Source organism: Dipteris shenzhenensis, chromosome 11 (assembly GCF_047967505.1).
Source record: "Dipteris shenzhenensis isolate YYH24624 ecotype China chromosome 11, Dip_SZ_1.0, whole genome shotgun sequence".
NCBI lineage: Eukaryota > Viridiplantae > Streptophyta > Polypodiopsida > Gleicheniales > Dipteridaceae > Dipteris > Dipteris shenzhenensis.
Window position 1 is genome coordinate 17,771,810 of NC_141606.1, and position 25,291 is coordinate 17,797,100.

The 25,291-nt window shown below is 47.0% G+C and overlaps 1 protein-coding gene across 2 annotated transcripts in view; it reads left to right on the forward strand.

Moving 5' to 3' along the window:
- The window catches only part of IVD (isovaleryl-CoA-dehydrogenase), a 146,757-nt gene extending 124,726 nt beyond the window's left edge, over positions 1-22,031 (forward strand). For both annotated transcript variants that reach the window (XM_087381271.1, XM_087381270.1), the window contains exons 15-16: positions 15,035-15,091; positions 21,733-22,031. In XM_087381271.1, coding sequence (XP_087237397.1) covers positions 15,035-15,091; positions 21,733-21,879 — 204 coding nt within the window. In that variant the 3' untranslated portion in view covers positions 21,880-22,031. The remainder of the gene's footprint in view (positions 1-15,034; positions 15,092-21,732) is intronic.
- Positions 22,032-25,291: the final 3,260 nt, after the last annotated feature.

The window sequence follows — 25,291 nt, forward strand, 5'->3', positions numbered from 1 at the left end:
CTTCTCCTCTCCCCTCTTCATATTTTGTCAGGCTTCAACCGGAGATGATATCAAGAAAAACTGCTATGAATATGGTTGTGTTGTTCAACAAGAACTGAACGTGTTGTGCCACATCTAGGAGAATTTGACTCCCTCGAGTGTGGCAAAGTTCAGGGCAGGCACAGCAGAGAAAGAAAACAAAATACTAAGAGCAATGTGCCCCTGCACAAGGCACTTGGCAACTGGAAGGGACAAGGGTGATAGAAGAATGCACCCAAGCAATTTACCAGGTATACGAAGCAAAGGAAGAGATGAGGGTGCTCAAGGACGAAATTAAGAAGCTAAATCACACGAACAAGTGTTGCAAGAATAGGGCTTCTTTTTTTAGTGGTCTAGTTCTCCAACTTAAAGAGAAAACATTTTGAATTGTTTCCACAGAAAGCATTGCGGGTTCACCCACATTGCCCAGCTGCTGTAAGGCTTGGATTAGGTTTCTGTCGCTATCGATTAGGACAGACAAGAAAATCTCGTTAGGCCTTTGAGCGAGTTCTGCAGGTTTGCTCTCCTTATATTTCTTTTTGTGGTTGAAAGAAAAGCAATGTGTAAGTAGCCCTCATCAGAAACCTTTAATGTTGTCTTTCATTGATTAATACAATGTGCATATTGTATGCTTGCTCTAAGCAGCCCACTAAAGTTCCTTGGAGCACGCAGGCTGAGCTTCAGATTCGACTGATTCCAGCTCAAGTTTCAGGACCTTCAGCCCGCTCCAATCACGTCAGGGTATTCAGAGCCAGGGCAAATCATGGCACATTGCTTCAGATGTGTCAGCTAGCTGCTGAAGTTCAAGTTCTGAGAAAGCTGTTGTAAGTTCCAGCAACAGAAACGGACCACCTGCTTCAAGAAGTGTGCCTTTTATAGCTTCAATTTCGTGTCAGAATCTGCAGCAAGGTTCTATGTGCCACCATCAGCTTCAAAATTGCAGCTAGTGTTCAACATTGCAGTTGTGTAAGCTCAGCCCTCATCTCTCAGCCCTTCTCCCCCTCCTGTCTCAGCCCCTCTCCCTTCTCAACCTCTCCCCTCTCATCTCCTTCGTCTCCCTTCTCAACCTCTCCCCTCTCATCCTCTCTCTCTTCTTAACCTCTCCCCTCTCAACCCCTCCCACTTGCACGCACACATGCCACCCATGTAAAGTTCTTCCTTTTATCACTCCTTTCAACCTGGGTTTTGACCCAATGGAGGAGTCCAGACGGGTTACTTCTACTCTTTATCAGATTCCCCGGTCTTCCACAGGTTTACAACTGCTTGCCATTATCAAAGCTTTCTTTGGGCAAGTTAGTACGTTCCCCCCCTCCCCATTTTGCCTTCTTGCACAGTGGATGCAAGCAAGGCTGATGGGTTAGGGTCATTGTTTCTAATATGATCTAGCGTCCAAATGGTTCTCTTTTTCGGCAAAGTGTCAAGATAGTGGGCAAACAATATCAGTGTCGGATTTATAGGATCTTTGGGCACTATGCTAGGGATTTCCCTAAGAAGAAGAAAAGGGCCAAGAAGTTCTCAGGTGTGGCTCCTACTCATGTTCGATAGAGAGCTCCTGTGGCACCTTCTACACGTCCCAACACCAGCTGCGTGGCCACCGCCTCTCATCCCCTCGTGCCCCCACGAATGTCTCATGCGCGCTGTCCCATGTTGGGTGATAGTTAGAGTTGCTCCTTCACCTACAGATCAGGAGGCCACTTCATCTCAGACACTGCACCTATCAAACCTTGTGATGTCCCAGTTCTGGTCATGGCTAGTGATGCCCATGAGCCTAATCATGTTGTGGCCAGCCGTGCCCAGCCTTGGACGAGGCCATTGATGCAGATCCTTCAGATCCTCTCCTAAGCCCTGGTCTTGTGTCCGAGCAACCCCCTATGCGTCAGCTACCCAATATCCCTTCATTGATCGAGAAAAGGGTGTGGCTTTGCAGATAGGGATTTTAGGCATTCCAACTCTGTTCCCGGCTTGGAGGAATTATTTCTTTCCCCTGGCTTTGTACCCTACCTTTGGTGACGCAATTCTTGGTATCCCTATTGATAGGGCATCATCTTCCAGAGGTGTGAGGGTTCTTTACTCTATGGATTTCCCTCCTCTTCGTTACTCCATGAGATCTTCATGCATTTGGATTATTCCTTGCACCTATCTGATCATTTTCCACTCTCTATGACTTTACATTTTGGTCTACCAGTACATGATGTGCAGTTGCCATGCAAGCAACTTTTTCTAGTCTCAATAAATCTTATGTGAAGCATCGTGCCTTTCAGGTGATGGTGAAGGCTCTTATTCATCACCTTGTTTTGCATGCTTTGATTGATGAGGAATGGGCATGGGACCGTTTCTCCATGGTAATGCAGGATCTCATTAAGGTTATGGTAAATGCTATCTTGGGGATTTGCGGCGTAAGTAGCAGATGCAAAAGTCCTGGTTCAACGCTTCACTTTTGCAGCGCAGCAAGGCCAATTGTCCATAGAGGATCAATCTACTTTTAGGGATGCTCTTCATTGCTTCTCTGATAATGATCATCGCAAGCTAAGAGAATGGCATCTTTGCTCTTAATAGAAAGCTATGCAAGATATTGGTTGTTCTTCCAAGGCCTTTTTCAAAAATCTTCATGCCTCTCATCGCATTCTTTCTTTGCATCATGTTTTGTGCCAGGATGATACATGGCAATCAATAGGCAGCAACTTGATGATGAGGTGCATAAATACTTTTCTGATATGTTTGCAGTCCCGCCTCCTCTCCTACCTTTGGAGGTTGATGCCCAAAGGGTTTTTCTACACAACATTCGACCAATACTCTCCCAAGAGGATGCACATAAGCTGGAATTACCTTTTACAGATTAGGAAAACTTTTCAAGTTAGGGCTCTGTTAATCTCCTGGTTGGGATGGCTTGGCAGTTGAATTTTCTGCTGAATTTTCGGATCAGTTGAGCCTGATACATGGGATTGCACCTAGCACAGTATGGTTTTGTCCCCCGTAGGCAGATTATGGACAATAAATGCTTATATCGGCATAGAATATGCCAAATACACTCAACAAGATGTTCTCATCATTCAGGTTGACATTGAAAAAGCATTTGACACTGTTAGATGGGACTTTATTGCAGCAGTTATGCTACAGCTGGGTTTTGGCGAAAGATGCAAAATGTGGTATATAGGTTATATGAGGAGGGCACATCAAGCTACCTCTTATCTGATGCCCTCTCATCCTCTTGGTCTTTAGGTCGCTTCGTCCGCCCAGGATGTCCCTGAGTGCTCTTCTCTTTGCAATTGCTACTCGTCCTCTCCTCTTTGCAATTTCTACTCATCCTCTATTGATGTATATAGATGCCTTGGTTTCTTAGCAGGATCTGCATGGCAGAGTTTCCAGGGGCCCACCTTTTGTCAGCTAGGCTTATGCGGATGATTCCTTTTTCTTTCTACGATATTATGAGGCTGATGTCAGGCACATTATGTGTGCGCTTCATTTGTTTGGCCTTGCAGCTGGCCTAAAAATCAAAGCTTTTGCCTCTCTAAGAGTGTGATTGGCAAAGTATCCCATGGCTTGGGCCTGTGCTCTCTGCGGATCAAGTGGTGCGTCATTTGGGCTACCCTATTGGGTGGCATATTTCTCTACCACAAGAGAGAATTTGGGTGTTACATAAGCTATTTCACAAATTAGATTATTGGAAGTTATCAACTTGGCGACTGCATGCTCGTCTTCAAATCGTGCAGTCTATAGTCATAGCTTATGTGCAGTTTTATTTGCCGCTTATTCCCTAATCTTCTTGAGATATTCAAAATTTCATCACGAAGGTTATGGAATGGCTTTGGCATGATCATAAGGCACTTCGCCTTCTCAAATGCAAATATGTTTTTTCACCCAGGTTACATGTGAACATTCTGGATCTTCACACTGATTTACTTGCCCGTAAGGCTACACTTTTGACCACTTTTTGGAGCAGAGACAACCATGGACCCTTATACTCTTGTTTCGTCTCCTCTCTCCATATAGAGGCTTTCAGCCATTGGATTCCAGCTATTTCGGATGTGATCTTTGGACACTTCCGTGATCGTATTCCTAGCTGTCCTTTCTGTTCTCGCTTTGATTCATGATTAATAGCAGCTTCTGGATTATTTACACTTGTCTCATTGACCTCCAAATCTTGCCAATACCCTTCAATCGTAGAAGGCAATACCCTTCAATCGCAGAGCCTTCACTGGAGTAGTCTCTTTCCATATCCTTCAGCTCATTCGCAACCTCAAAAGGCGTATTTTCTGCATCGGTTGGGGATTTCTATAGTTGCTGATGTTGTAGATGATCAAGGTTACGCCCTTCCCTGTTTTTTTTTTTGCAAAAAGAGACTTCTATTAAGTATTAAAGAAAAACCGTTAGAGCAAGCTCCATACGGGATATATCATGCGATGCACGAAAAGCTCAAGAGCCAAAAAGAAAGGATTGAGGCTGATAGTGCCATCTCAATCCGGTAGAAACCTCCGAGAAAAAGGGAGAACCTTTCCAAACTCGAAGAAACATAGTCCTTCTAGAAGAGGCTTCTCGTGAAGGGCCCTGCATGCTAGCCCATATGGCTATCAAAGTGTGAACCGTGTCAGACCAAATACCCGTGAACACCTGTAATGGGTGTATCTGGGTGCCATCCGAGGCCTCAGTACATCTGGCTCTCCAAATGTGCCAAGAGGAAATGCTAGCCAAAATCTCCCAAGAGGTGTCCACTGAAACATGAGAAGCTCTGAAGGGAGTAAATGGTACATCCTGTAGAGAGCAGGGCTCTATCACCTGCCGGCGGACCGAGAGTGCCCAAGAAGAAGGCTCACTCTCATAAAACACCTGGGGCCCGGTAAGAGATAACCAAGCGACCGAGCCCCAAGTCATGAAGAAAGGGGAAGTGTGAAAGATGCTGAGTATCCGAGCAACCCCTTTCCAAACAGTCCTCGCCTGACTGCAGTCCCAAAGGCAATGTCGCACTGACTCCTCTGCAGAATGGCATCGAGGACAAGTGGGATCAGCCCCAAATCGTGATCTCCATAGGTTCACTGCAATCCCTTCATGAATAGAAATCCAAAAGAAAAGAGTGATCTTTCTATTTCTGAGGGATTTCCAGAGCCTCCTCCAGAAATTTCTACGCAAGTCTGCGGTGATGAAGAAGCTTTCCCAATGGGGGGCTCTGGAGGGAATCCAACCCCTACTGCTCAGCTGAAACCTCCTGGCATTACAAACCGTGAAACGAAAGAAGTGAATCCCCCTCTCTCGGTGCCCATGATCTATCCATTCCCACTCTCCTGGGTCCCACTGCAAGCACCTGATAGGTGCACCTCCATATAACCACAACCTCCAGGATCCCAAGGCCAAGAGCAGAGGGTCGGGGTCTAAGTACCACTGCAAACCAGCAATCCTGACAGGCTGAAAGGCAACCTCAAGAAGAATGCCACCCGTGGATGTAGAAAGTAAACCTCCATCCCCAACATCAAAGACCAGTGTGTCTTCCCCGAGACCTCGGAGAGCGATCACCTGTAAAGGAACCGATGTCCTCGAAAAAGCCCCCATCCAAGTGGTGGAAGTAATAGGCAGCTCAACTGCCCATTCCACCGGGATGGCTGCATCTATCTGTTGAATCCTGCGTGCTACCCCTCTGAGGTGACTCACGGACTGCAGTCTCTGATCCACAGGTAGCCTGATAAAAGATTTCCAAGTGCCTACTGTGTAGGCGGGGCCTCTTTCCCATTTAGGCCACTGCATGTAATGGGAAGTGCCCAGTGGTCTGGCATGCTCATCATGAATACTATCATTCCAAATGATCGGCTGCCTATCAATCTCTTCGAGGGTAGAAGGTGGAATCCTTCGAAGAGTGTTCCTGAAGCTCCCCCAAGCTTTCAGGATGGAAGTCATGAGAGGAGAGGCAGGAGATCTGAGAGGGGCTGATGTGAAAATCCATCAAGGGCTGTCCACCCAATCATCTCCCAAGGTTGGTGTGCAAGCCTGAATGCGTCCAAAAAAGAAATCTTTCCAAGGTTCCTGCCCAGGCATGAGTCCCCTCACCACCACCTTACAAAGCAATGCCCTACACTGCAAGTCCAGGTCAATGACATTAAGGCCCCCTTCACAAGTAGGGAGAATAATAGTCTCCCAGGCCACCCTTGCTGCAACATTTGCTGTGCCATCAAGTCCACTCCATAAAAAATTCCTGACTGGTCTGATGAGTTGAGTGATGCAATCCCTAGACCGGCGCCAGCAAGAACACACGAACCAGGAGGTGGCCAAGAGAACCTGGTTCACTACCACAACTCTAGATGCAAGGTCGAGTTTGGCAGAGCTCCAGAAAAGGAGCTTTTTCCTTATACTTTCTAGTACTGGGGCAAACTGCTGTGCTGGAGAGATGTCCAATCCTACCTGGCATCCCAAATACCTGATAGGAACACCCCTCTGAATCCAGGAAAAACCAATGTCAATTCCCCAGCCTGGAGTGTCCTCATCACTGATCCAAAAGCCAAAGGATTTATGCCAGTTAATGAGTGCCCTTGCAGCTGAGCAAAAAATATCCAAGGCTGTTCGGAAAGAATCAAGTGACTGCAAGGAGGCCTGAATAAAAATAGCAGTGTCATCAGCCAACTCACAGTGAAAAAGCTCCTGCTCCTGTCTCAAGGGAAGTCTCAGCCCAAAAAGCTCAGCCTGAGATCTAAGGAAGATACTCATAGCTTCTGCCACAAAAAGAAAGAGGAAGGGGGCTAAAGGGCATCCCTGACGAACTGATCTGGAAATCTGAAACCTATCACCCCTTACCCCTCCAATCAAAACCTGGCTGTGGGCTGATCTGTAAAGGGAGGCCACCCCTCTGATCCAGGCATCTGAAAATCCAAACCGTAGAAGAGTGCCCTCTCAAGAAAACCCCAATCTACTGTGTCATAGGCTTTCTCGAAATCCAAGAGTAAGACTGCTAGCCTTTGTCCACTCTGCATAGCCCACTCTGTGGCTTCCCAAAAGGAAAAGATATTATAAAAAATGCTCCTGCCATGCACAAAGCCTGTCTGAGTATCATGGATGAGATCTGGAAGAAGAGGCTGTAGTCGAATGCTGATCGCCTTGGCAAGGATTTTGTAAAGAGTGCCCAAAAGAGTGATGGGTCTCCAATGGGATACAAAATTCCTGTTGTCACCTTTCGGGATAAGGTGAATGAGTCCCTCGGTCAGTGAGTCAGGCATCTCGCCCGAGTCCCAAATGCCCTGCAGGGCTGAAGTAATATGATCACCTATCATATCCCAGAAGGCTATAAAAAAAGAGGGGGTAAGACCATCGGAACCAGGGCACTTGCCCTTATGAAGGGCAGAAAGAGCAGTCTTGAATTCTGTGTTGGTAAAGCGTGCATCAAGTGAGCATAACATCTCTGGAGTGACCAACACAGGTAAACTCTGCCAAACTTCATCTCTAGCCACCTCTCTGGCCTGTGAGTTCGGATCTGCGGAAAGAAGGGAGGTATAAAAATCTGTCGCTAAATGCATGACGGGAGACCGGATGGGACTGCAAAACACCGTCGGAGTCAATAAGCTGCCTGACACTCTCTCTACTATGTCTGGGGCCAAGTGTAGAGAAAAAGTGTTTATTGACTCTCCCTCCCATCTGTATCCAAAAAGACTCCCGTGCATGGAAGGCATACTCTACTCTCTGATCCAGCAAGGTCTGCAAGTGAACCCTTGCCGCAGCAAGGCGCTCCTGTATCCAGGCATCTGAAGGTCGTTTCTGCTCCTTCCTCTAAAGGGCTGCCAACTGCCGGCGGATACCGATCTCTCGCCTGAGTACCTCACCTCGCCGAGCACTAGCAACCGAGTGATAGAAGTTGTTGATACTGTCAAGTGCTGTGGCCACATGTGAAGGACCGGCCACCCCCCCCTACATATGAGAAACCCAGATCTCCAACACTGCCTCTGTGCGAGTCTCATCCGTGTATAATGCATCTGGGATCCTGATACTGTGAGACCGTCCTCTCAGATGAGGCTCTGAAATGGACAAAATTACCGGAAAATGGTCTGAAGTGGAAACACCAGGCGCAATGCAAACTGTTCCCCCTCTATCAAGAGCCCAATCACCCACATAGAATCTATCAATCCGAGCATGGATAGGCATCTGCACCCTATGGTTCGACCATGAAAACAAAAGTGACTGAGACTGAACAAGAAATGCATCATCTGACCAAACATCTCTGCCACTAAACCTGAACAAGAAGGCATCCCAGGCTGCTCTCTCAAGGGAGTGGATACCACCTTCTCTGCCCCCTATCTTATCCGAAGGTGCCTCAACCATGTTGAAGTCACCTCCAATAATCCATGAATCCGCAATGTCAGCCCACGAGAGCAACTCTTTCCAAAACAAAACACGGTCCCCTCTATTGTTCGGAGCATAAAGGTTGAGGAAAGCAACCTTACGTCCATCAATCAGAAGTAAAACCCACTGGGCCCTGGAGGGGGTTATGGTACCGTGTCCAATGACCAGAGGGAGAACAGAGTCTGAAACTGAAATGCATGTACCTCCTCTGGTTCCCAAGGCAGGAAGCCAAAAAGTTCGGCCTGAGAGCAGCTTACCTAACTTGGAGCAATATCTGATATCCAATTTGTGTTCCTGAAGAAAAAGAATGTCTAGGGAACCACCTGAAACACCTGGATGGAGCTGATTCCTGATCAGCTGTCTGCGACGGCGATGAGGGATGCCGCCCAATCCCTGTATATTCCAACTGGCTATCCTCATCGGCGGGAGGAAGTGGGTTGGAATACCTTACCCGACCTGGTGGCGGAAGCAAAAGCCCCTTCCGGAGCAGACCTCCTGCCATACACACGAGGTCCGAGGGGAGGAAAGTCCACAGGTGAGAGAGAGAAGGATCTCTCAAAAGGGAAGCGGATAACTGGCTCTCCAAAAGTAGAGGGTACAAAATCACCATCTGGGAGGCTAGAGAGATCCTGCAAAGCGAAAAAAGAGTTCCGCTGAGCCAGTCCTGGGGAGGGGGTACGAAGGATTCCTACCGAAGCAGGAAGAGAATGTAAAACCCTCTTCCCTCTGTCCAAAGAGGGAGGCATCTGTACTGGATCCTGATCAAAAGGTGGAGCAGACGAGGTGCCAACAACCTGCACTGCTGAGGAAGGTACAGCCTGATCCAATGGTGGAGACAAACAAGGCTTCTGAACAGTAGTCTCCTCCTGAGGCTCCAAGGGGGTAGCCTCCGAAGAGGTGGAGGAGTGAACTAGAGTAGAGGGCCTAGCCGCGACCGGAGCCCATCGTGGGCCAGAGGTGGCTCGGGGTGCCGAAGGGACTCGAGTAGCCCTAGCAGAGGGGGAGCCCGTTTCTGAGGTCGTGTCTGTGGAGCGGTATGTCCTGCTCCAGCTCTCTGTCGTAGGCTAGTACGAGCTGGTTGCTTTGAGGGCCTCTTTTTCTTCTTTGGGCAATCTCTGGCGAAATGCCCCGAGGATCTGCAAATCCTGCACTGGTCCTGCCGACCTGCAACCTCAAATCTCTGGCGGAAGAAAGACCCATCGGGTCGCTGTAGCATGATGTGGTCATCTGAAATATTGGGGTCTTGGACAATGACCCTAACCCTGGGAACCCCGTCCATCCTGACCGCCTCAGCAGCCGAGGAGGGCTCGCCAGGGAGAGGGGGGATCTCTGCCACCATGCCAAACCTCTCGCCAATAACTGAAAGAAGCCGGTGATAAACTGAGGGAAGACCAGGGAACCTGATGAAAACAGAGACTCCCTGCTTGTCCTCTTCAACTGGGTCAAATCCCAGTTGGAAAGGAAACAAAAAGATCCTCTTGTAGCCTAGAAGCAGAAACCCGGCCTGTAGCAGGTCTCTCGTGACGTCCGGGGAATCTAGGCACACCTGAAAGAAACCCTGTCCCAACAAACGAACATCCTTGAGGTGGGGGGCGAGGTCCTGTGGAAGCGCCGACAGCATCCAATCTCTAGCTTGTAACCTGGAGGGGTGTGAGCCATGAATGCGTGCGAAGAGAGTCGTGGAACACTCATGTTTGAAATCCTTTTGCAACTGCTGTAGCTCGTCTTTTGAGAAAGTGACGGTTCTCGCGGCCGGTGTAAGCGGAGACGGATTGACTGAATGGGAACCCATTCGTCAATCGAGGTGTGTTGGCCGATTCAAACACAAAAATTAAAACTCCGTCCACTTTCGTGAACCCCAGGAGACCCCTATAGGGGTAATCCAGAAGAAGGATAGGGTGAAGAAGAAGGAAGGAGGGAAGAGGAGGGGAAGATAGGGGAGAGGAGGAGTGGAGGAGAGGGGGAGAAGAGGAGTAGAGGAGAGGGGCAGGAGCGGGGGGGGAAAGCAGCAGCAGGAGCGGGGGGGGGGAGCAGCAGGCTGCAGCTGGGGGAGAGCAGCAGCGGGTGCGGGGGGGAGCAGCAGCGCAGGGGGAGGAGGCTGCAGCGCAGGGGAGGGGGCAGCGCAGGGGGAAGGGGCTGCAGCGCAGGGGGGGGAGGCTGCAGCGCGGGGGAGGGGGGGGAGCAGCAGCGCAGAGGGAGGAGGCTGCAGCGCAGGGGAAGGAGGGGCAGCGAGGAGGGAAGGGAGGGGGCAAGCAGCGGGGAGAAGAGGCTGCAGCGCAGGGGGGGGAGGCTGCAGCGCGGGGGAGGGGGGAGTGCGTGGGAGAGGGCAGTGCGGGGGAGGGGGCAGTGCGGGGGAAAGGGCAGGTAGGAGGGGCAGCGAGGAGGGAAGGGAGGGGGCAAGCAGCAGACAGGGAGAGAGGCAGCAGGGAGCAGGGAGAGAAGCAGCAGCAGCAGGGAGGGGGCAGCGAGGAGGGGAATAGGAGGAACAGCAGGGAGCGGGGGAGCAACAGTGAGCGGGGGAGCAGCAAGGAGCGAGGAGAGGGGAGCAAGAGGAGCGGGGAGCAGCAGCAGTTTTTTTTTCGCCCTTCCTTTTTCACAGACCAGACGACAATATTGTTTGGGGTTGCATCATAGACCTATTTGGTGCACTATTACTACTTTATTGCAAACTTTTCAGCCCGTCCCTTGCGAGTTTTTCGATCTTCCAATGCTGAATTGGAGGTTTGATCCTCAACTTCCAGGTTATTCTCCTTTTTCATACGCGGATCTATCTAACACAAAGGCCTATCACTTATTGCTTCCACAGCCTTGGATCAAGGATCAGGGAAATCATTATGGCATCAAAATTTGAATAAGTCGTTTTCTTGGTGGAAATATTCTCTTCGTCGCACCTAGAGCAGTAAGCTCCCTCTCAAGCAATGCATCTTCCTTTGGCGTTGTTTGGTGGGGGCTTTATCAGTGGGACCTTTCTTGCCTGGTAGGCATATTGCTTCTCAGGCTTGCCTTACTCTCATCTGTGTGAGACAGTCTTACACCACTTTTGGACCTGTCTTGTGGCTTTGACTTTCTTCTCAAATTGATGACGGGAATACGAGCTCGCTTTCCCACGGTTTCTTTTGGCAAGCAGTCTCGGTTATTTGGCAGGCTTGCTCTAATGCCAGAATATGATCAATTTTTCTCATGGCGCCACTATTGGGCTCTATGGTCGTTGTACAGTACTTGACTCCGAGGTTAGCAGACTTGCAGAGTGTCGAGGACTTAGAGCAACAGGACAGGCCGGATTCCGGCGTGATCATGGAACCATGGACCACATCCTCACACTCAAATGTATCATCGAGGAGGCAAGGTCATGGAAGCAGAGGGTTTATTGTTGCTTTGTGGATTTCGGCAAGGCATTCGGAGAGCCCGCCTCATACGGCACCTACAGGACTTGGGCTATGACCACGAGATCATTTGGGCTGTCATGGCACTTTACGAGAGAGTTTCTGGCAGAGTTCGGGCAGGATCCGGGTGGACAGACGAGATCATGAGCACCATCGGGGTCAAACAAGGGTGTCCTTTGTCGCCTACCTTGTTTGGCCTCTACATTGACGAGCTTGAGACAGTGATGCAAACACAGGGGGGTGTAGGTTGCTCTCTTGCGGGTACATTGATCCAAATTTTGCTCTATGCAGATGACGTGGCTCTCTTGTCTTCCTCAGCAGAGGGGCTTCAGAGACACCTAGACGCACTACAGTCCTTTTGTGAGTCTCATGATTTGAAGGTAAACTTGGATAAAACCAAGGTCATGATCTTCAATACATCTCGAGCCATCATGCATTAGGAGCAGTTCACGTTTGCGGGGTCATCTGTTGAGATAGTTTCATCATACACTTATCTTGGGGTTATCTTCTCCGGACCCAGCTTCACTATGAGACCCGCGATGCAGGCACGCTTGAGTAGAGGGTATGCTTCATTGGCCAGACTAGAGAGGCAGTGCTTCCGTGCACACTTTCAGGATCCACGCACCAAGGGGTTGCTTTTTGACTCCTTGGCTCGCCCAGCGGGGATGTACGGCATCCCTTGTTAGGGGCCAGACTTATCGGATACAGAGTGGGCCCATGTGGAGCGGCTACAGGTTCTCATGTTATCACGGATGATTCATGGTAAGTCATCCGCCGTTCCTCACCAGATCATTCAGGCTGAGTTTGGGTCACTCCCTTTACAGCTAGATGCTGCATTTCAAGTCCTCACATATCTGTACTGAGTTAAGGAATATGGGGATTATACCTCGGGACGTAGCAGGCTACCATGGATAGCTCTATCCTCTTCTATGGCACTTGCAGCAGGAGGAGACCAGAGGTGCTGCTATGCACGTACAGAGAGATGGTTTGAGCAATTGGGGCTCCACATGGATAGACTACCTCCCTTCCAGTACAGCATGGATGCTCCGTTTTCTCCCCTCTTATCACACGAGGTCAACCAGGTTATCCATGAGGATATACTATAGCTACACATATTTCGGACCTGGTTGGAACCGAGTGAACTCCCAGTGAAGCTTAGCTTCTATAGAGATCATTTCTTACATATCACAGCGGAGGGTTTCATTGACCCACTAGGATACAGGCAGATTCACCTACCCCACTCGCTGAGGATCTCTCTTGGGCAGGTTCCGGGTCTCTTTACATAGACTTCGCAGTGAGAGCGGCAGAGTAGAGCGACTACCTAGGGAGAGGCGCATATGCACACTGTGTGACATGCAGGAGGTTGAGACAGAGGAGCATTTCATCTTCAGGTGTCCCGTGTACTAAGAGATCCGAGGGCGTTTCCACTGCTTCTTCAGGGATAGTTATGGGATTTTGGCATGTTTCCTCTCCTACCCCGACCAGCAGTGTTTGGCAGATTTCATTCATGAGGCACTTAGACACCGTGAGAGGATACTTCGAGCACTGAGACAGGAGTAGACTTCTTCCTCGGCTGATCCCTCTCAGAGCTCTATCACGGAGTTCTTTCAGCTAGATCACATGGACCCCTACGAGACGAGGCCTCGACATGATCGTGACCCGGAGCCAGTGACCCGACAGCTCAGACAGAGGGTCGACACACAGATCTATTATTACATTGAGAGTGAATATGAGGGATGTTTCTTAAAGGAATTATTTTTTAACACTTTTTTAAGGTAATAATAACAAGGGTACAAAGGGATGTCTATAAATAAGAAAATTTATATTGTGTAGGATGTGTATAAATAAGAAAATTTATGTTGTGTAAAAATGAATGAATGACTAGTCTATATACTTTTATGATAAAGGGATCTAGTTCTTGTGACAATAAAGTGTAAAAACCATGTTTCCTAAAGAAATACAATTTTTTAAATCTCTTGAAAAACACGCTCATAGGTTTTTGCTCGTAAAGTTGATGCATCCGAGAAAATGCCCAATGTTGAGTGGGCATTGATGACGTAAGTGGGGTCTATCAAAAGGGTGATATGCTCAAATCATTTGTGAGAACAAAGCAGCAAATATAAAGATTCTAAGGCAAACTGAAGGATTGAATATCAGAAAAACTCACTTCAAACCAGGTTAAACAAAGAGCCACAGAACTCACCAAAGTAAAGGAAGCCAAGGAGGAGGGGAAATGGGCTGTTTTTATAGAAGGGAAAGCACTTATAAAGGAATTCAAATCTAAGCCTCTCAGTCTTAAACTGATGTAATGCGAGCCATATTATGGTAGGATTTAGAAAGCTAATTACAAGCTATGCTAGGAGGTTTGCAAGAGTGTAGGAGAGATCTGATTACAAGCTATGCTAGGAGGTTTGCAAGAGTGTAGGAGACTCACCACAAGATCTTTCATTGGCTTGCTTTAGAGAGGCTACGGAAATAGTCAAGACTTTAGAATTCCCCTTATATATGGGTTGTTGACTCAAAGAGAGGCCATGTTTGCTTGTTGACTTAGGCGAGATTGGCCTAAAAGCAATGTGGTATGGTGACCTTTGGATCCTGGTTTTGTTAAAGTTCAATGGAAAAGGTATGTGCCGTTGTTGATAGGTTGGATATTTGGTTGCGTAGGTTATCTTAGGTGAGGAATGCCACACCATCGCTTCAACTCAATTTCCTTTTCGTGTTGTTGGGGGGGGGGGGGGGGGGGGGCTCTAAGGTCTCATAGATCTTTTTGGCCTTCTATGGACATCAAGAGAGCTCTCTCTCTCCCTTTGCCCCCCCTTCCTGGCTGAGTACTTGCAGACCACTTATATCTAGGCATCAATAAAGGTCACAAAACATGTCATTAGTGCTTTCAATTCAGAGCATCCAATGCCAATGTGCGTGCAAGATAATTCTACTTTTATGAATTGCTTCGAAGGGATACACTATCAATTAATAACCTATTGATATTTGTAAGGTAGAGTATGGCTTGTCGATGACCTGGATGACTAGCTAGGTCCTCGGATTTGTGCTAGCAAGCTCCCTTGACATTGGGACATCATATTTTGTTTTTTTCGACTGGCTGCACTGCACTTGTCTATAGTTGCAGAGTGATACAAGCTAAGAGGTAAGGTGTCATTGAATGGGTTTGTATTTCCTGCTAATATGCCTTCTGTTGAAAACTTGCTGATTTGTGTTCGCAGAACTCAAGATTTTTTGTGTATACAGTATCCATTGTAAACTTTTGACATATTTGTAATTATAATCTGAGAGTGAATGTTCTGCATTCTCACATGAATGTGCAGGATTGTGCAGCTGTTATACTTTTTGCTTCTGAGAATGCAACAAAAGTCGCTCTACAGGTATCTTCCTATTTTAGTATAGGATCTCATTATATAACATAGTTTGTACTGTTTTCAGAGCTGAAATTAGATCAGGGCCAGCATAGGGTCTTAAAATTGACATAAATGGCACTGCTTTCAGAGTCTGTGCGAGACTCATAGTTCTCATTGGCATTCGCAAGGTGGAGGTTTATCTTATTTGCTTAACTACATTTTCATCAAGTCAACTTATATCCAGAAACTGGATAGTCATTAAGATCAGCCTGTTTGTCTTAACATCTACACCAATTATGGACGTAGCTATGGTATGGAAGGGTTAACTTCTGACAAGGATTTGGAGCTATGTCTTCAACTTAAGGATCTTTAGAAGTTTTGAGTCATCCTACCTCAATTCTTGGTTTCACATAATTTGTTTGTGACATATTATCTTAAATGTCCTCGCAAGTTATCATCTAGTTATTGCACTCTTGCTGGGCTCAACTTTAAATATAGTAGAAATTAGAAAGACAACATACATTTTCTCAACATTTGCAAAGATGAAGATCTGTACAAGAAATAGCATCTGTCTGTACAAGAAATAGCATCCTAGACAGAGTAGAGAGCGAGGAAATCTAAATCTTGTCAAAAGGTCCCAGTTTAAGAAAAACCCTAGGGTTTTGCCAAGATGCATGTTAACATTTCTAGACCTTGAGTAGGTCCTCTTGAAGTAGATGCAAGCTGTCAATATAGGGACTGTGCGCTTCAAATAAAATGCAGACAAGGATGCTCATGACATAAATGTGACAAGGGCATTTCTAGAAAGAGGTTTTGGTAGCCTTCAATAGGCTTCTTCCATTAGGCCTTTCACATCCCCTGTGTGTTGGAAATGTGAGTGATTAACTAGAGTATTAGCTCATCATCTGTCTGTACAAGAAATAGCATCCTAGACAGAGTAGAGAGCGAGGAAATCTAAATCTTGTCAAAAAGTCCCAGTTTAAGAAAAACCCCAGGGTTTTGCCAAGATGCATGTTAACATTTCTAGACCTTGAGTAGGTCCTCTTGAAGTAGATGCAAGCTGTCAATATAGGGACTGTGCGCTTCAAATAAAATGCAGACAAGGATGCTCATGACATAAATGTGACAAGGGCATTTCTAGAAAGAGGTTTTGGTAGCCTTCAATAGGCTTCTTCCATTAGGCCTTTCACATCCCCTGTGTGTTGGAAATGTGAGTGATTAACTAGGGTATTAGCTCATCAAGTCGCCCTTATAGAAGGTTAGGATTATTAGATGGTTCCTAGAGTGGTAGGTTAAACATTAGGCCTTGACTACACACCAACAACTATATATCAGTAGCAACTGTAAGGGCTACATGAGGTGGCATACACCACATACATCCACCATGAATTCAGGATTGGGTGCCACATGGCACCATTCCACTAGTTTGTCTTGCGTGGCTTTGGCACATGTTACACAGGTATTCATTCACCTCTCCACTCACTGCAGGGCACCTAATGGAGTTATATTATTCACCCCTACATCTGTGTCCATGTTTTTTGATTGGGTGCACTTGTCAAATTTACTGAGAACGGGAATTAAACCCTGGCTTTTTCATGAAGCATCAGACTGTTGTCCTTGATACCTCCTCACTGTTCTATGTAAGGAGGTGGGTAGCATGACTATCATAGATGGAGCACGCTTTCCAAGATGAGGCTATGGGTCTTTCTCCATCTTACCAACCTAAATGCCTCTATGACCCTATTGAGGAGATCACTCCAATAACCCTACTACCCCTCAAAGAGCCTCCCTTCCCATTGAGAATATCATTTGGGAGTTCTGTAGCTATTATCAGATTTTGGCATACTAGGTTGCCCATATAGCCTTGTCATGGGTGGGGAGAAACTCTGCCTACACCCTGCGCTCTGTCTTGGGGAAAGGTGCAAGTATTTACAAGATCATGGATAGAGATATCAATTGGTTGTATAGTCCTAGTATATAGCTGAATTGCATCTATTTCAAAACTTAAGTACTAGTTCCTACTTCTGTAAATACAGGAATAAAAGTACTAAGGAGATTCATGTAACAAAATAATAGTTTTAATAGTTGGAGAAAGATCTATACGACTCACGAAGATTTTTCCTACTGGAACTGAAGTCATTTATCTTAGCTGCATGAGGAACCACTTCTCGTGCCAAGGTAGGTCCTGGGTGAATTGGTATTAACTTCCATAGAGACTCTCACTACCAATATGGAGTCTCTCATATTTATTCAAGTCTAGCTTTACTATTTTTTCCTTATTGATCTAAGGCCGACAACAATATCACATAAGGCTGTAGATTATAAAATGTTTGAAAGGCCTGCATAGCTATCCTTAAAGGTGGTGTGCTCATGAATACCCTATATTCTTTGAGTTAAATAACAAATATACAGCTTAAGTTTTAAAGAAATTTTTCTAAAGAAAAGAACCTTCGATTAGAAAAATTGAGAAACGATAGAGATATGGCATGCTTGACCAATCAAAAAGGGATACACCAAGATTGTAGATAATGTATGAACAAAAATTGTGGGAGTCAAGTTTGCCATACAATTTACCATTTGGAGCTTCTCATACCAAATACCATTGGGAAGGCCATGGCTAAGAGAAGTATCAATACTCCATGATCAGGCATAGATGAGATCACCATCTAGAATTGAGATACGGTGGTGAAGATAATTCTTGGAATAACAAAAGAAATCAAACCACTGTACCTAAGAACATTGATGACACCTCCTCCACAATAGCCACCAGCCACACATCCCCACACATCCCTTCTATCAATGAAAGAGCTCAAGCTAATGGAAGGTGATACACAAAGTGACATCAACAATTGGATACATGCATTAGCACAAATTGATAACAAGGGGGCTGGTTGCTAGCAAGCAGTGGTTCTTGTTTGACAAAGAGGTTCGTGATCCAAGGGACGACCTTTGGTTCAGTTAGGGAGGCTCACATAGCAGCACCCTTGATAACATCCATCCATATCTCCCTTTCCCCAAAGGACAAAAAACAAGTGCAAAAAGCTTTTTTTTTTTTTTTTTTGCAAAAAGAGACTTTTATTAAGTATTAAAGAAAACTGTTAGAGCAAGCTCCATACGGGATACACCATGCAATGCATGAAAAGCTCAAAAGCCAAGAAGAAAGGATTGGGGCTGATAGTGCCATCTCAATCCTGTAGAACCCTCCGAGAAAAAGGGAGAACCCCTCCAAACTCGTAGGAATACAGTCCTCCTAGAAGAGGCTGCTCATGAAAGGCCCTGCATGCTAGCCCAAATGGCTATCAAAGTATGAACCGTGTCAGTCCAAATACCCGTGAACACCTGTGAAGGTTGTATTTGGGTGCCATCAAGGGCCTCTGTATATCTAGCTCTCCAGATGTGCCAAGAGGAAATGCTAGCTAGAATCTCCTAGGAAGTGTCCACTGAAGCATGAGAAGCTCTGAAGGGAGTAAATGGTACATCCTAAAGAGCACAGGTCTCTATCACCTGCCTGCGGACCGAGAGTGCCCAAGAAGAAGGCTCACCCTCATAAAACATTTGGGACCCAGTAAGGGATAACTAGGCGAGCGAGCCCCAAGTCATGAAGAAAGGGGAGGTATGAAAAATGTTGAGTATCCGAGCAACCCCTTTCCAAACAGTCCTCGCTTGACTGCAGTCCCAAAGGCAATGTCGCACTGACTCCTCTGCAGAATGACGACGAGAGCAAGTAGGGTCAGCCCCAAATCGTGATCTCCACAGGTTCACTGCAATCCCTCCATGAATAGAAAGCCAAAAGAAAAGAGTGATCTTTCTATTTCTGAGGGATTTCGAGAGCCTCCTCCAGAAGTTCCTACGCAAATCTACGGTGATGAAGAAGCTCTCCCAATGGGGGGCTATGGAGGGAATCCAACCCCTACTGCTCAACTGAAATCTCCTGGCATTACCAACCGTGAAACGAAAGAAGGGAATTCCCCTCTCTCGGTGCCCATGATCTATCCACTCCCACTCTCTTGGGTCCCACTGTAAGCACCTGATAGGTGCACCTCCATATAACCACAATCTCCAGGATCCCAGGGCCAAGAGTAGAGGGTTGGGGTCTAAATACCACTGCAAGCCCGCTCCATGATCCACAAAGCCAGCAATCCTGACAGGCTGAAAGGCAACCTCTAGGAGAATATCATCCGTGGATCTAGAAAGTATACCCCCATCCCCAACGTCAAAGACAAGTGCATCCTCCCCAACACCTCGAAGAGCGATGACCTGAAGAGGAACTACTGTTCTCGAGAAAGCTCCCATCCAAGTGGTAGAAGTAATAGGCATATCAATTGTTTAGTCCACCGGAATGGCTGCATCTATCTGTTGAATCCTGCGTGCTACCCCTCTGAGGTGACTCACAGACTGTAGTCTCTGATCCTCAGGTAGCTTGATAAATGCTCTCCAAGTGCCTACTGCGAAGACGGGGCCCCTCTCCCATCTAGACCACTGCATGTAATGCGAAGTGCCCAGTGGTCTGCCATGCTCATCAAGAATACTGCCATTCCAAATGACCAGCTGCCTATCAATCTCTTCGAGGGTAGAGGGTGGAATCCTGCGAAGTGTGTTCCTGAAGCTGCCCCAAGCTTTCATGATGGCAGCCATGAGAGGAGATTCAGGAGATCTGAGAGGGACGGAAGTAAAAATCCAGCGAGGGCTGTCCACCCAATCATCTCCCAAGGTAGGTGTGTAAGCCTGAATGCATCCAAAAAAGAAGTCCCTTCCAAGGTTCATGCCTAGGCATGAGATCCCTCACCACCACCTTACAAAGCTGCAATGCCCTGCATTGCAGGTCCGGGTCAATGATATTAAGGCCCCCTTCACATGTAGGGAGAATAATGGTCTCCCAGGCCACCCTCGCTGCAACATCTGCCGTGCCATCGAGTCCACTCCATAAAAAAATTCTGATTGGTCTAATGAGTTGAGTGATGCACTCTCTAGACCGGCACCGGCATGAACACACAAACCAGGCGGTGGCCAAGAGAACCTAATTCACTACCACAACTCTAGATGAAAGGTCAAGTTTGGTTGAGCTCTAGAAGAGAAGCTTTTTCCTTATACTCTCCAGTACTGGGGTAAACTGCTGTGCTGGAGAGATGCCCAACCCTACCTGGCATCCCAAATATTTGACAAGAACACCCCTCTGAATCCAGGAGAAGCCAATGTGAACTCCCCAGCCTCATCGCTGATCCAAAAGCCAAAGGATTTATGCCAGTTAATGTGTGCTCCTGCAGCTGAGCAAAAGGTACCTAAGGCTGTCCGGAAAGCATCTAGTGATTGGGAGGATGCCTCAATAAAGATGGCAGTGTCATCAGCCAACTCACAGTCCAGAAGCTCATGCTCCTGTCTCAAGGGCAATCTCAGCCCATATAAACTAGCCTGAGATCTAAGAAAGATACTCATAGCTTCAGCCACACAAAGAAAAAGGAAGGGGGCTAAAGGGCATCCCTGACGGACTGATCTGGAAATCTAAAACCTGCCAACCCTTACCCCTCCAATCAACACCTAGCTGTGGGCTGATCTGTAAAGGGAGGCCACCCCTCTAATCCATGCATCTGAAAATCCGAATCGTAGAAGAGTGCCCTCAAGAAAACCCCAATCTACTCTGTCATAGGCTTTCTCAAAGTCCAAGAGTAGAATTGCCAGCCTCTACCTTGTTTGCATAGTCCACTCTGAGGCTTCCCAAAAGGAAAAGATGTTATCAAATATGCTCTTGCCATGCACAAAGCCTATTTGAGTATCATGGATGAGGTTTGGAAGAAGGGGCTGCAATCTGATGCTAATCGCCTTGCCAAGAATTTTGTATAGAGTGGCCAAAAGAGTGATGGGTCTCCAATGGGATACAAAATTCCTATTGCCACCTTTCGGGATAAGGTGTATAAGTCCCTCGGTGAGTGAGTCAGGCATCTCACCCGAGTCCCAAATGCCCTGCAGGGTTGAAGTAATATGATCACCTATCATATCCCAAAAGGCTATAAAAAAAGATGGAGTAAGACCATCTGAACCAAGGCACTTTCCCTTATGAAGGGCAGAGAGAGCAGTCCTGAATTCTGTGTTGGTATATCGTGCATCAAGTGAGCATATCGTCGCTGGTGTAACCAACACAGGTAAACACTCAAACCGCATCTCTAGCCACATCTCTGGCCTGTGTGTCAGGGTCTACAGAAGGGAGGCATAAAAATCTGTCGCTAAGTGCATGACGGTATCCGGATGTGGTGAGCAAACTTGCTTCTTAGGTTCTCAGCTCACAGCCTAGAGCATCCTGGAAAGTAACCAATAGCCAGGGTGGAAGACTATACAGCTAGTATATTTCTGCAATTGTGAGATATAAAATGCCTATAGGCCAAGCCTTGCATAAATGCTCCCACCTTTCAAATATGATTGCCTTTCAAAATTCCTACTACATAGTGGCATTATATTCTAGGTAAGAAGACAACTACTATGACCGTCTCTTGTTCATACTTCCCTCAAACAAGGCAGAATTTTGTCAAGCGAACATGTTGACCATTTTTGTAAACAAGAAACTGCATCTATGCATTGTACTACTTGCAATAAACTAAAAACTGTCTAGGTGGTGAGACATTTTGCTCTTGTTGCAATATTAACTCTATGAACTGCTCGTGTACTGATGTATTCAGGCTATTCAATGTCTTGGAGGTAATGGCTATATCAATGAGTACCCCACTGGAAGACTTCTACGAGATTCAAAACTATATGAAATAGGTGCAGGAACCTGTGAAATACGCCGGATGTTGATCGGACGCCAGCTTTATAAAGAGGGCTGATTTGTTTCATTTTAATTGTGACTTTCCTTAAAGGTTGTAATTATGTTGCATAAGAAAGAAAATATTGTACAGTGCAAGCATGGATGTACAAATAACCTGTAAATTTTAAGATCCTTGTGAGGTAGGGGACGATTCCTCATTAAAGAAAGAAAAGAACATACGATTGTTTACATCTGTTACCCAAAAACTCTAGATAAACTTCACCTTGAAAGTTTACATCTGTTACCAACAAACTCTAGGTAATCTTCACTTCAAACACATTAAAACGTTTGTTTGTATAGCATCGCTAATATACATGCACATATTTCTTTGGGTGTTCCATATAGGTTTTCAGTTACTAGATCTCAGTGCGTTCACTGTAATCTGGGGACAATAACCTCTCTCTCTCTCTCTCTCTCTCTCTCTCTCTCTCTCTCCGCCCCCCCCAACCCCTATGTGTGTAAGAAATTAACTCAATGGGACAGCTATGGAATGCAGAAATGCCTCGAGGAAGACATATCTACATTTAAAGGCATCAAACCTACAAAATCAGAACTATTTCACATGATCTCGAGGTAGAGAGGGGTAGATGGGCAAGACCCAGGACCCCCAAGTAGGAAAGAACCTGCAAAATCTGCCCCACAGGGGAGGTAGAAAATGAGCAGCATGTACTCCTAAGATGTAGAGCCTATGCACACATTGGAGAAGGTTATTGGGACATCACAGATAATCTGAAAAATCTGCTGGAGCAGCCAGCCAAAAAGCTAGGAAGCTACTCAAACAGATTTTGGAACACCGCAACAAGAAGGTACCGGGACTAGCACATAAGCTAGCCCAACATGTACTTGCTACATGACAAATTTGTAATATTTTCTCTCACTAGATGTAAGGGATCACTATTAGTTAATATTGATCGCCAGTCCCATAGATCCTAAAGGGTCTCATGCGGACTTTAATACAATCATATCATCAGTTGCTGATGGGGGGAAGGGGGGAAAGATATAGGTCCATTGTTCACTATGACCAACCCAAGAGTCAAGTCTTTCGTACAAGTTGTGAGTTCCTCTGTAGGGACATCTCCGGTCGCAGCTTGAACAAGACGGAGTGAGAACTCAAGCATAGTCCGCCAAAACAAAGCGAGAACCTCAAAAGGAGAACCATGAGCTGAAAATATAGATGGATAGCGTACTCAAATGTCTAGCCACACTGGAGACTCAACTGGAGAAGCAATCTAGCCAAGGACGCATTCAAGAAGTTGTACACCATTGTGTGAGCGAACCCCCTTCGCATGTCATTTCTAAGCTTGATAGTATGATCTCACATCAGGTTAAATTGAAACTCAATAAACATGTGGACTTAGCGTTCAAGGAGGAGAAAGCTAGGGAGGAAGTTGCACTTAATGTGTGGATTGGGGGCTTACCGGAGGAGTGGTGAAGCAAGGATTTAAAAGTTCTCTTACCCATTGAGGAATGCCTTGACAATATAGTGAACGCCGTGCCCATGATTACTTGGGACACTAAGGTAGTTGAGGCATTCCAACACACACCACAAAATCATGCTATCATAACATTCAAGACATGAGAGGATAGGTTGGCAATCCTTCGCCAAACCAAAGTTTTGAAAGGCACCAAGATATGGATGGATAGCGGAAGATCTTACCCCTCAATAGCTTAAGATGAAGACTAGTGAACTTCAGAAAGTACAAGAAGCTCGAAAGAATAGCAAGTGGGTAGTATACCAGGAAGGCGTTGCTCTCATTAAAGATTTCAAATTAGTTAAGACACCACCGTAGATGTGGAGACCCTCACAATCCATAACTGATGTAATACATAAGTCTTCTAAGGCACTAGGATGGACTCCTTAATTGACATTTTGGTTTGGATGGACTCTCAGTCCTTAACTATTTGTGGTTTCTTTAGTCTCATAGACCTTTTGGTTTTTCGTAGAAGATAATATGCTCTCTCTCTCTCTCTCTCTCTCTCTCTCCCTCCGCCTTACTGCACCTCCATCCCGCCATAGCCCTCTATCTTGCTGCACCTCCATCCCGCCGTAACTCCTACCCTCTGTTGTAGCTCCTACTCACACGCCATTGTTGTTGCTCGTGTACTCCAGCCAGCCCTCCATTCACCCTATGATCTGCCCTTGCGACACAATGTGCCATATAATCCTGCCCCAGTGGCCCTCCTTGCTTGCCTCTCGCTGCTGCTCCCGTTTCCCGTCTTTCGCCTCGGCCCCCTCTCCCTTTTCTTCCGCATCCGTCCCTTCTATTGTGGCACGGCTCCTTGCATCCTCACGAACGGCCCCTTGTAGCCTCGCGACGCCCCTGCCCCCCCTTGGCGCCTCTTCCTCCTTCACGCAGCTTGTACGGATTGTCAGCAGCCCCCTTGCGCTTCTCTAGCCAGCGGGAAGGCTCTTGCCTCGCCCTTTGGCCCGTGGGTGTGGCTGCGACTAGCAACCTAGCTCGTGGTTGCTGGTAGCGGTCCGCTTGAAGGCTGGGCATTCCTCCCCGGGGAGTGGCAGCCCTTAGCACATCAGGGTGCGCTCCCTCCAGGCTGCCTTTAGGGGGTGCAGCCCTTGAACAAGGCGGCTTGTCCTTCAAAGGGTTCCAGCAGGACAAGCAGCCCCTTGCCAGGGTGCTTCCGGTGTCAAGGCCTTCACCATAGGCCTCGGCCTTTGTGAGGTCTTCTTTAAAGGTTTTTTAAAGCATGTTGTAGGTGTTTCGAGGAGCTTGCAGGTTTTCTTAGAGCTGCCATTGGATGGTGTTTCAGCCAAATGCGAGCAGCCCTCGCCAGTCTTCTCCTTTGGCCTGCGGTTTTCTTTTTGACAGTCCTCCTAGCAGCGGTGTCGGAGGGCCTTTCTCATTTGTACCTTTGCTAGTGTCTCCCTATTTGTTGGCTTTCTAGTCATCCTTGGGGGTCCTTTGAGAGGGTACAATCCTCTCTCAACCTTCTCCTCCTCCTTTTTCCTTTTTCCTCCCCTCTCGCAGCACAACAGTTGTGTCTCATCTTCTAGAAGAATGGATCGCAACCATTGGTTTGGCCAGAGGGGCTCACATGGCGAAACCCTCGACTCCCCAAGCCATTAAGGTTCTTATCTCTCTAGAGAACAAACACCAGGTGAAGAAAGTAGTTCAGTCTCTTCAAGACAGGGCAATGGTAGGCAGGATGGTTGGCCTCACTCTAACCAGGAGCCAGGCACGTGATTGGATTCCAACGAGCTTAGCATTGGATAGGGGGGTTTTTGTTCTCCACTTGAGCTCCCCCGACACTACCTGGTCACTTGTGGAGCAGAGCCCCCTTCTTTGGGCCCCGCATCTTGTTTACCTTATCCCTTGGTACCACGAGTCATTGTTGATGATATGGATTCGACCCATCACATGCCTTGCTTCCCTATGACGCTTCGTTTTTCGAGGCTTCCCAAAGAGTACAGATCC